General features: G+C 43.3%; 1 protein-coding gene across 3 annotated transcripts in view; it reads left to right on the forward strand.

Annotated features, from left to right (window-relative positions):
- Positions 1-12,384, forward strand: part of ADAMTSL3 (ADAMTS like 3) — a 285,673-nt gene that overhangs the window by 96,307 nt on the left and 176,982 nt on the right. For all 3 annotated transcript variants that reach the window (XR_014213399.1, XM_082198243.1, XM_082198244.1), the window contains one exon: positions 315-360. Coding sequence is in view for 2 of the 3 variants with exons in the window: in XM_082198243.1 (XP_082054369.1) it covers positions 315-360 (46 nt within the window). In the remaining variant the exon portion in view is untranslated. The remainder of the gene's footprint in view (positions 1-314; positions 361-12,384) is intronic.

The following is a 12,384-nucleotide window of genomic DNA, read 5'->3' on the forward strand; positions in this document are numbered from 1 at the left end:
TTGGTGCGATTTGGAGGGCTCTTGTTGTTAATCCTGTAAATCATTTGTCAAAACTGACTGCTGGTAAACAGTATAATGCTTTATGAATAATATTTCAGAAACGTCTCAGTGAGTTGTGACTTTGCACAGCTGTAAGCCTAACAGGAAAAGCTGTAACTGCTTCATCAGACAGTCATCCTTACTTAATCATCTTTTCAGTTAAATCTGAGAAGCCGTAACATATATCCAGTATTTTAGAAAATTATTTATGGGAAAGGGTAGCCTTTTAATGTTACTCTACTTGGTCATTCCTTTCAAACTTTGTTTTTTTCCAGGAACTGTGAAGGCAGGAATATTCGATATAAAACCTGCAGCAATAATGTGAGTCTCATCTGTCTTTTTGTTTGACTGCTCTAATTGCCATAAAACAAAGCAGCTGTAAAGCTTCAGACATCCTACTTAGTGTTTTTTAGTTCGTTTGTTTTTTTAAAAAGAATGACAGAGCCTTAAATGTTTATTTTTGCCTAGCAGTGATGACAAAATTTGCAGGCGCAATTCCTAAACAGTTGTGCAACATGAATGCATTTTTCTTCCTATTTTGCTGCACAGGAAACAAAACTCCTTGCATTTATGTGACTCTATTCAAATAAAGTCAGCATTTAAGTCCCATTGATTTTGATGAAAGAACGTTAAACACCTTAATGGATCAATGTGGGCTTTAGAAGTGTTTAACCTGGGCTAGATTTTGTCCATATGCCAAAATATGTCAAGATCACATTCTGTAAAGCCTTCCACTTAACCTGTTACTGCTCAGCAAAAACAAACACAGAAGCTAGCATGTGTTCACATATATTGATCCCCTGAAATATGAGTTATATATGACTTGCTATGTTTAACATAATGACATCATTGGCATCATTTATTTAGTAGCATCGATGGCCCTTAACGGAGCAACTCAAGCAAAAAAACAAACAAACAAAAAACCAGTTTCCTGCCCCAAGAATCATACAATCTGTGTTTCCGGAGTGGAAGAAAGTTACTCACGGGGCTCGAGACAAGTGTTTGCAGGGTCTGGAAGATTGGCAGTGGTAAGGATATTTCAGGGGGAATGTTCTTTGCAGGTGTCATGAGTCCCTAAACTCCTGAAGCTACTGAAACCAGGAGCCGGGTCTGGAGAAATGCCAAAGAGATGATACAGGTGGTAGGAGGATCCAGAGACCCCTTCACTCCTCTTTGGTAGCAGTTCCAGCATGAATGATCTATCTAGCACAATCCGGCTCAGAGTCTCTGGTGCCTCCCCAAGGAAACCAGTGCAACAGAAGCTGTGGAAAACACAGCCCAAGTTCTAGCTCCTCCTGAGATGCCTAGACAGGGAGCTGTGATCTGCATTTCTCAGACACCACATAGCATATGGAAGCCCTCAGAATAGTTTAGAGATAGTGACCCGTTTGTCAGCAGGGGCATGTAGCTGAAGGTCAGGGTAGCCTACCATTGGATTTTGCAATCCTCATTATATTCCTGTTTAATTTTGGCTTTTTGTTGTACGTAGTTTGTTGGATTGTTACCTCTCCTCCTTTACAAAGGGTGTGTGTGTGTGTGTGTGTGTGTGTGTGTGTGTGTGATACTAGATGTAGAAACACCAGGGACGCTAGACAGTGTTGTGCAAGGAGAAGCAGGGAAAAACATAAAGCTCACTTTGCGCTTCATTCCAACCTGGTGCCTGGGCTCTGTGTTAACTCCACAGTTGTGCACCCTTTGCTACTCGTTGTAGAGCAAAGCTGTCATTCTTATGATGCAACAATAGCGTTCTTTGGTCCAAGATCTGGAAACGATCTGTGCGCCTTTGCAAATGCAGTTTGTAAAATAAACTGCTGGCGGTTTTCTTCTTGTCCAGAGCTAAACTGTCTGGTGGTGGCTCTGTGGATCGTCTCCCACATCTCCCCCCCAGAATTTCGTTGCTTTTGTATAAGGTTCTGCTTTGTTTTCTAGTTGGTAAAGTGCTCTACTGATGCACATTGTTGTGGACTCTCCTTCTGGAGCCAAACGTGCAAAGAGCCAGAGAGTCAGAATATAGGAGACTAAAGCCAAGAATTAATCCAAAGTCAGAATCAGGAATGTGTGCTGGATTGGAGCCTGGGGCTGGGGGGGTGGGGAAGGATTGCGCCACAGCTAGGATAGGACTGCAAGCCAAGAGAACAAGTCTCAGCAAGATAGGAAACAAGACATAATACCAGGTACAGGAATTAAAGCATTAGGGTGGTGTCAGGAGTCATGGAAAGTTCCACAAGGTAAAGCCAGGAGGAGGAGGAGGAAGTGCAGGTTCAACAATAAAAAGTAGCTGCTTAGTAGCAGCCTGTGACACTTCCTTGGGGTGCTTCCCCCCTGAAGCAGTGCTTGTACATTGCCTTTTCACACACCCCAAGGATCGTCAGTGGATCACTGTTCCAAACTGGAGCTGCTCCAGGGGACAAAACAGAGGGTGGGCATGCAGAAACCTCCCTTCCCATATGAGTCCTGTAGTGATTTCATGCTCTTTATTGCAGCTTGTAAAACAGTGATTGAATTGCCCCCCAAACCTCAGGCTTTTATATACATTATTTACACAATGAGTCCCGTCTGATTGGCTGATTCTGCTTCCCTCCTGGAGCCTGATTGGTCTTTTCCTGCAGGCCAATCAGTTGTTGCATTCTAGGATCCTACCAGCCTAATAGGCTGATTCTGCTTCTCTCCTGGAGCCTGATTGGTCTTTTCCTGCAGGCCAATCAGTTGTTGCATTCTAGGATCCTACTTGCCTATTGTTCTAGGATCCAAGTTTAGTACATAACACCATATCATTACTGCTTTAAGATATACTATCAATCAAGTGCCGGGTTGAGGCACCTGTGACCCTCCCAGGTCTCTTTGGATTACAGTTCCCATCATCCCCACGCATTGGCCATGCTGGCTGGGGCTGGCAGGGACAACCAGAGGTCTGCCACGGCTGATCTAATGCAAAAAATGCTAGGAGTCTTGAACGAGGGAGCTTGGTGACCATTTTCAGACCCTAATACCGTGGGGTGCCAAACTGGTCCATGGCCATCTGAGCTTCATTCAGCTGGTCCATGACATACCCCTATTAAATATGCATAATTTTAAAAAAATGTATAGAATGATAAGAGTTGTAGAGTTGGAAGGGACCCTGAGGATTATCTAGTCCAAAGCCCTAGCATTGCAGGAACATGCAGCTGTCTCATACGGGAATTGAACCTGCAACCTTGGCATTCTTAGCCCCATGCTCTAACCAACTGAACTGTTTATTTCTTCTTCTTCTTTTTTCTTACATTGTATTATGTGGAATGAAAATTGTAATGCATCAAAATACAAAACAAAATTTAAAAACAGGACTAAAAATACAATTAGACATCGTGCAGCATTGAGCAGAGTGCATGAGCCACAGCAGGTAGAAAAATCATGGAAGCGATTTGCCAAGACCGTCAACGGGTCCCTGGAGAAAAGGGTTTGGGAACCACTGTGCTAAGAAGCCCACCAGAAGAGGGAGCTGTTGCCTGCTGCCCTTGGGCGCCACCACTACGGATGGCCAGACAGAGGTACTGCAGCTGACTCGGCAGCTGTCAGGTAACCTAAAGGGCCAATGAGCTGCCTGACTTCTCACTGCCTGCTTTTGCTTCACCTCTCCAGTCCAACAAGCCAGTCCTGTCAGACTGCAGGAGAAGGGCCTGTACAATTTAATACTTCTCTATACCGGCGCTGTGGGTTAAACCACAGAACCTAGGACTTGCCAATCAGAAGGTCAGCGGTTCGAATCCCCGCGACAGGGTGAGCTCCCATTGCTCTGTCCCTGCTCCTGCCAACCTAGCAGTTTGAAAGCACATCAAAGTGCAAGTAGATAAATAGGTACCACTCCAGGGGGAAGGTAAACGGCATTTCTGTGTGTTGCTCTGGTTCGCCAGAAGTGGCTTAGTCATGCTGGCCACATGACCCGGAAGCTGTACTCCGGCTCCCTCGGCCAATAAAACGAGATGAGCGGCCAGGACTGGACCTAACGGTCAGGGGTCCCTTTACTTTATACCAAAATAAATAAATCATTGAACACAGAAATTCACCTTCCCTTAAAATCCTTTCCCCCTGACATCTGGGTTTATCCCCCACATGGCAGCCCTTTTTAAAATAAAAAAAATAAAAATGGAAGATTTGATCATATAAGCCACAGCTCTGGGTAGAGCATCTGTTTTGCATGCAGAATGACGCATGTTCAATCTCCAGCATCTCCAATTGGGCTGGGGAAGAATCCTTGCCTGAAATCCTGGACAGTAGCTGCCAGTCAGTGCAGACAATACTGAACTAAATGGACTTAAAGGTCTGGTTTGGTGTAAGGTCAAGCTTCACATGTTGCTATGAGCCCACCTGCAGTTTTGTAGTGGGACAGTCCAGGCACAGGCTTCTCTCCCCAAAGGACAGACCAACATTATATGTTATATGGGAGATTCAAACGTTTTATTTCAAGGAACTGCTGCCTTCATGGCTCCCACTCAGAGAAGTGGGACCCAGGGAGGGTTGTATTAGTCCATTTCCCTTGTGGTATTGAAATTTATTACATTTCTTCGGTGCTTTATACAGAAAACTTCTCCAAGCAACTTAAGTTACCATATTTTTCGCTCTATAAGACGCACCAGACCACAAGACACACCTAGTTTTTGGAGGAGGAAAACAAGAAGAAAAAAAATCTGAATCTCAGAAGCCAGAACAGCAAGAGGGATCGCTGTGCAGTGAAAGCAGCAATCCCTCTTGCTGTTCTGGCTTCTGGGATAGCTGCGCAGCCTGCATTTGCTCCATAAGACGCACACACATTTCCCCTTACTTTTTAGGAGGGAAAAAGTGAGTCTTATAGAGCAAAAAATACGGTAAATGCAGATGACTAGTTTTTTAAAAAAACAATTTTAAAATAATAATTAAAAAATGTACAGTACAGTGGTACCTTGGTTCTCAAACGCCTTGGTACTCAAACAACTTGGAACCCAAACACCACAAACCTGGAAGTAAGTGTTCTGGTTAGTGAACTTTTTTCAGAAGCCTAATGTGCTCCGTTTTGAGTGGCACTCTTCTGTTTTGAGTGTTACGCTGAGGTCTGTCTGTTTTTGCTATTTATTTTGCGTTTTTGTTTTTATGGCTTTTTTGTTTTGTTTTTGTGACTGTGTGGAACCCAGTTCAGCTACTGATTGATTGATCGTGTGACTGCAGTACATTGCTTATTGCTTTCATTTTATGGATCAGTGGTCTCGTTAGATAGTAAAATTCATGTTAAGTTGCTGTTTTAGGGGTTGCTTTTAAAAGCCTGGAATGGATGAATCCATTTTGCATTACTTTCAGTGGGAACACACGCCTTGGTTTTGGAAGGCTTTGGTTTTGGAACGGACTTCCAGAACGGATTAAGTTTAAGAACCAAGGTACCACTGTATCTAAAATGCACGTCCTATAACACATCCTATAACACGATGAGAAGGACAAGCCCTTCCTTACTCCACTAAAAGATCACCGTAGAGGCCTGATAATGATTGCCCCATAAGCATCTCCCAGGGAGAGCACTGCACAGAAAGGAATGGGGAATACAGGGGTTTCTCAGCCAAGTTGCTTTCCTGATCAAGGCTGCTTCTCTCCCACCCCAACTGTGTGCTCCACAAGGGAGAAAATAACAGGGGATTATTTTTTTGTCTGGAAAACAGCACCAGAGCAAAAGGGTTAAATGCCCCCTTCCCTGCTGTTGCTGCGCCCCAGTCAAATTAACTGCCCTCTGCAGCAACACTATTCATTTCCCCCATTCCATCGATCCCCCCCCCCCGCCTTAGTCAACATCTCCCCTAGATTCTGGAATTAACACCAGACAGTGAATATACACTTTAAAAATATTTTGGCGGTCCAGTTTTATGATGCTGTTTTATTGCTTCTGTGCATTAGCTGCCTTGACATTATTATTATTATTATTATTATTATTATTATTATTAAAAAAACCAGGCTTTAAATAAATAACAATGAGAACTAGAAACTTGCTTTTAAAAAGGTCTGAAGGTGGTTAGGACATTGAAATCTCCAGCCCATGTTACATCCAGTGACTTTTCTGCAGCTCCATGGGAATCATGGCACGAACTCAGTGCTTGCTTATAAATATAGCGCGTGTTTCCTGGACTCGGTGGTGGAGTACCGTTCTGAAATATGACTGTTACACCCTCCAGTGGGAGGTTCTGCTTAGTGGATGTATTGAATCATTTTAATCTCTCATAAAACTAGCCAGCTCCTCGCCCACTTTTATAAAAGCTGGCTGGTGCCAAATGGCTTCTCGACCAAGACAGCACACAAGTCTTGTAAAAAAAAGACGTTGAGTCGCTACAGTCTCCCCTCCTCCTTTTCCCTTGGATGGGTTTTGGAAGGCTTGAGCCACATAATGGAGCAAACTGCTGGCATCTACCAGTGGAACAAACACTTGGGTGAGTCAAGTCCGGTAGATGAAAAAAAACTCCGATATCGGATACAATTCCTAATTGCTCCCTCTTTTTGCAAATAAGAGCCACCTGTCTTGTTCCATTTCGTCCTGCTTTGCCATCTGTGCATTGCATTTAATTCTGAGTTGTCTGATACACTCTCAGGCCAAGATCATGGGCAATACACAAAATTCACATATGTCTGGCATATGAGTAAATATATATATATGGAATTCTTTCATGACAATGGAACTATGCCATGCTCCAAGGAACCCATATTTCCTACAAGACAGGGTGTATGTGCAGTTTGCTCCAGCCTTTGATAATAATAATAATAATAATAATAATAATAATAATAATAATAATAATAAAAAAATATTTATTTATACCCCACTCTCCCCAGCCAAGACTGGGCTCAGGGCAGCTAACACTAAATATAAATACTTTAACAACATTAAAAAAACAAAAACAAAACAAACAACAACAGTTGATTAAAAAGTTAGAATATAGCTTAAAATACAGCTTAAATTGCAGCCTTGCTTTAATGGTAGCCTACAGATCAAAGCCATAAGGGGAGAAAACGTCAAATATTCACCGGGGCCAACTATCCATGCTGGTCCTACATGGGCCAGCAAAAAGAGCCAAGCAAAAATTTATATACAGATCCCATATAAGGGGTTCCATCCAAAAAAATAAATATAAATATAAACGGGGATGGGGGTTAGACTGAGTCCAACCCAAAGGCCAGGTGGAACAGCTCCATCTTGCAGGCCCTGCGGAAAGATGTCAAATCCCTGACCTCCTGCGGTAGGGTGTTCCACCAGGCCGGGGCCAGAGCTGAAAAGGCCCTGGCCCTGATTGAGGCCAATCTAACCTCCTTGGGGCTCGGGACTTCCAAAGTGTTGTTATTTAAAACCAGTATAACCAGGTTCTGGGGAATTGCTAGGGAAGGACCTGAGTGGAGGCCATCAGATACTGACGTCAACAATAAGGACCAGCTCATCACATGAACACACACACACACAGAGAGAGAGAGAGAGTTTTTTTCCTGAATCGTGCCATTGGCCCATCTAACTCAGTATTGTCTAAATTAACTGGCAGCATCTCTTCAGCATTTCAGACAGGACTTCCTCACTCCCACCTGGAGATGTCGGGTATTGAATCCAGAACCTTCCACGTGAAAAGCAGGTGCTACACTCCCTCTCCAGCAGCCCGCAAAGGGTCACCAGGGATAGCATTGCGAGTGGCCAGCCCAGTGGGTGCCCACTTGGTTTCCACCCCAGGGCCAGGGAGGGGTTCCAAATTTTTAAAAAGCATTTTTGCAGGGGGAAAAACCAAGTGCGCTTGGTATTGCATCTAGAAAGTCTGGCATGCTCCTTTTTCAAAAGCAGGAGAGCAGACCCGCCCCCCCCCCATAGTGGAGTATAGAAAAAAACAGAATAAATTAATGAGACTGTTCGGCATACATTTTTTTGTAAGAAACCAGACTACAGACTTAAGGCCTTAAATATTCAAGGAATTCTTGGTTATTTGCAATGCACCCCCACCTACACCCCAGCTCAGAAATGTATTGTTATGTACTGAGTTGAATAGGATCCAAAATGCAGCAGTCTGATTGGTCCTAGAACAATGCAGCAGCGTGATTGGTCCGCAGGAGCCACCCAATCCAGCTCCAGGTGGAAGTGAATCCACAACCTGATTGGCCTACAGGAGAATCCTGGAATTAGCCAATCACGTGGGGCCCATTGTGTAAATAATGTATATAAAACAGACATCCTGGGGGAACTTCCATTCCTCCTCACCACTATGAGCTGAATAAAGAGCATGAAATCCACTCTCGACTCCGAGTATATTTCATGTATTATCTTCTTTGCAGTGGGTCAGGTTCTGATTTCTAGATTAGGGCCTAGTTGAGGTAGGGGGTTACAGTGGTGCCTCGCAAAACGAAAAGAATCCGTTCTGTGATTCTCTCCGTCTAGCGGTTTTTTCGTCTTGTGAAGCAAGCCCATTGACAGATTAGCGGATTAGCGCTATTAGCGGCTTTTAGCGGCTTTTAGCGGCTTATCTGCTGATCGGATCAGCTGATAAGCAGCTTAGCGGCTTAGAAAAGGGGGGGAATGAAAAAACCCCAGCAGGAACTCGCAAGACATTGTCGTCTTGCAAAGCAAGCCCATAGGAGATTCGTTTTGCGAAGCACCTCCAAAACGGAAAACCCTTTCGTCTAGCGGGTTTTCTGTCTTGCGAGGCATTCGTATTGCGGGGCACCACTGTATATGTTTTGTTCTTTATTTGGAATATGGCACACTGTTCACTTTATGTGGCTGTTCTGTACACCTTTTGCTATACTAAAGCAGGGATGACGTTGAAAACTGGAGTATTTCTGGTTGATGCCACTTTTGCATGCATTCGCGCGCAAGTCTGGACCATCTTTTTTCCACATTGAGCTGTGATTATTTGACACTGTCACATTTTATTTTTTTAAGTGTATACTTTTTAAAATATACCTTGTGTGTGTGTGTGTGTTTATAGTATATGAAGTGCATATATATATATATAGAGAGAGAGAGAATATGAAGTGCTCCCTGGACTCAATCAATGTTGGTGAAACTGGAAAGCTATTTCTCAAAGCCTGCACTGCATTTTTTGCAGCCCCTGATGCCTCCTGAACCAGCCTCATTCTTCCATCCTAAGAGAGAGTTGTAAACTGCTACATTCGACTCAAAGAACAGCCCATTAATTTTAGCTGGCCTACCCATGGGTGGAATTAACAGTGGACACAACTCAGAATTCCTTCTGTCCTGTTTGATTCCTTCTTATTTTTCCCCTTGCTTTTTAAATTGGTTCCCCACCCTCTTTTTAGGTATAACAATTCAAAGTGGCAGTGTGTTACCGCTTCTTCCCAGTCTTCTCCCTCTGGCCACTCATCCTTGTCCCACCACCACTTCCCAGGCTCTGAACTTTCTTGCCTTTGTAGTTCCCCACCTTGCCAACAAAGGTCTGTATAGTTAAAGCTATTGTTTTCCCAGTAGTGATGTATGGAAGTGAGAGCTGGACCATAAAGAAGGCTGATCGCCGAAGAATTGATGCTTTTGAATTATGGTGCTGGAGGAGACTCTTGAGAGTCCCATGGACTGCAAGAAGATCAAACATGTCCATTCTTAAGGAAATCAGCCCTGAGTGCTTACTGGAAGGACAGATCCTGAAGCTGAGGCTCCAATACTTTGGCCACCTCATGAGAAGAGAAGACTCCCTGGAAAAGACCCTAATGTTGGGAAAGATGGAGGGCACAAGGAGAAGGGGACGACAGAGAATGAGATGGTTGGACAGTGTTCTCGAAGCTACCAGCATGAGTTTGACTAAACTGCGGGAGGCAGTGGAAGACAGAAGTGCCTGGTGTGCTCTGGTCCATGGGGTCACGAAGAGTCGGACACGACTAAACGACTAAACAAAAGTTCCCCACCTGGTTCCTCGCACCATTCCTGTGTGTCCAAACAGTCCATGACAACGCATTAGTAATATGCCCCTTAGGAACCAGTGGAAATTGTCAACTCGTCAAGCAATCCCTGCTGGGAGATTGTGATCCCTTGGCAAAAAAATGTTTGCCCACCCCCACTGTCATCTATTCCTAGTAACATTTTGCAAATAAGGAATTTGGTATCAGCTTTGATTGGAATTTGCCGAAGTTAAAGAATTGTGTGAGAAATGCGGTAGTATATAACATTGCAGAATTGATTTGTCTGCAAAGACTGCTTCACTCCTTGATCCATTACACCCCTAAAACCCACCTAGAGAATACAAATGTCGTTTTTATTAAAACAACAAGAATCATTTTACCATGAAATTGATTTCATCTGGATTTGTAAGTGTATAAATAGTAAAGATCAGAAGAGTCAAGTGGAATAAGTAGGTCTCAGAATAATATTAATGATATTTCAATCATAAAATGGATTTGCGGTTACCAACGAAGGCGTTTTCTGGGATTATTAACCACTGCTGTTCACCTGCTTACTTTTAAAACAAAAATATATGTATGCCTTAAGATGTTTTTATGGGTATCTCGGCGAAACGAACTACATAAGCTATTCTTTTATATAGTGCCCAATGAGATTTTTCAATCTTTCTTAAGCCCTGTGTTTTATATTTCCATTTCTATATATACAGCTACATTCTAATGCTATGATGTGCAGAATATGGAACTGTTTAAGATAATCCTTATGGGTCCTATTCATAGGGGAAAAAACACACTTATTTAGGCCATTTCCGCATAAATCTTACGTCCTTCTATGCCAAGAAGCCGGCTGTGCATTTGCCAACACGACTTGGCCGTCATTTAGCAAAAATAATAATAAATACGTTAAAACAAAACAAAACATTGTATTAATCCATATTTTCCGCATAAACTCATACCTTGCCCTTGTGTCTTTTCAATCCCAAGCACTCATTGCATTAATTGAATACTAACAGTTGAATAAATCCTAGTTTTGCTATATGGTAATGCAGGGGCCTCTAAGTTTTTCAGGTGCTGGACCTGCCTTTATGCCTCTGAATACCAATTGATGGGAATTGCAGCTGGCTAGTGCTGTTGTACTCATATCCAGCTTGTAGGCATCTGGTCAGCCAATGGGAGAACAGGATGCTGCACTAGGCGGACCCTTGGCCTGAGCCAGCAGGACTTTTGCATTTTTTAACCCCAACCTGCAACCTGGGACTGACCTTAAATTAGCAGCCCAATATGAGGAAATTTTATTTAATCAACGACTCATGTGCATTTTGGACGCGAGTGGTGCTGTGGGTTACATGACAGAGCCTAGGACTTGCCGATCAGAAGGTCGGCGGCTCAAATCCCCGTGATGGGGTGAGCTCCCGTTGCTCGGTCCCTGCTCCTGCCAACCTAGCAGTTCGAAAGCACGTCAAAATGCAAGTAGATAAATAGGTACCGCTCTGGCGGGAAGGTAAACGGCATTTCCGTGCGCTGCTCTGGTTCGCCAGAAGTGGCTTAGTCATGCTGGCCACATGACCCGGAAGCTGTATGCCGGCTCCCTCAGCCAATAAAGCGAGATGAGCGCCGCAACTGCAGAGTCATCCATGACTGGACCTAATGGTCAGGGGTCCCTTTACCTTTACCATGTGCATTTTAGTCAGTCCTATAGATTTGCTTTGCAGAAAGTTTCAGTTGGGTAAACTGAGTATCTCCAAAGCAAGATCTGCATTGTTTTTACATGATGCCAAACGTGTAGCAGAAACAGATATAAGAAGACAGCGATTTCTGTTTTGATGTGTACTTGTCACAATCTGGTCTGCTTAAATTCTGTTGCAGGTCAGTTTCTACAGAATGCTATACTGCTCATTTAATGCTATTTAAATTACATAAGTTACATAATGTATGCAACCATTTATGTAACCTATACAACGCACATTCATTTCAATTTAAAGGATACGTCAAAACAGTGTAAAAACAATTATTGTGCATCGTTTGCAAACTTAAAAGCATAAACAATGCAGGGGCAGAGCCTTTCTCTGACAACCCACTTATACTTCCCCCTGGATCTATATCCTGACCTTATTGTTCATTGCTCTGCACTCGCTGGTTCCGACATCTTTTGAGGCACCTAGGCCACCTGCCCTCATCCAACTTGGGCTTTAACCTGGGTCATCTAGCTTCTACTCCCTGATCTCTGCCCCTCTCCTCCCCTCAATCTACTCATAGTGCCATGCTAGACCTGACATAAAACGAAGACACATTTTATAACGTCAAGGGAAATAATGGGATTTTTTTTACTTGGTTAGGCTTGCAAGCTTTATAAATATAAAAGAAAGAAGGCATCAATGTGAATTATTTGTACAGAAGTGGAGTTTATTTGTTCACTATTGTAATGACTAAGTAGAAGATGCAATTCAGCAACATGCAGTGTTAAGAGTAATTTGAGTAAAA

Source organism: Podarcis vaucheri (assembly GCF_965113315.1).
Source record: "Podarcis vaucheri genome assembly, chromosome: 14".
Lineage (NCBI taxonomy): Eukaryota > Metazoa > Chordata > Lepidosauria > Squamata > Lacertidae > Podarcis > Podarcis vaucheri.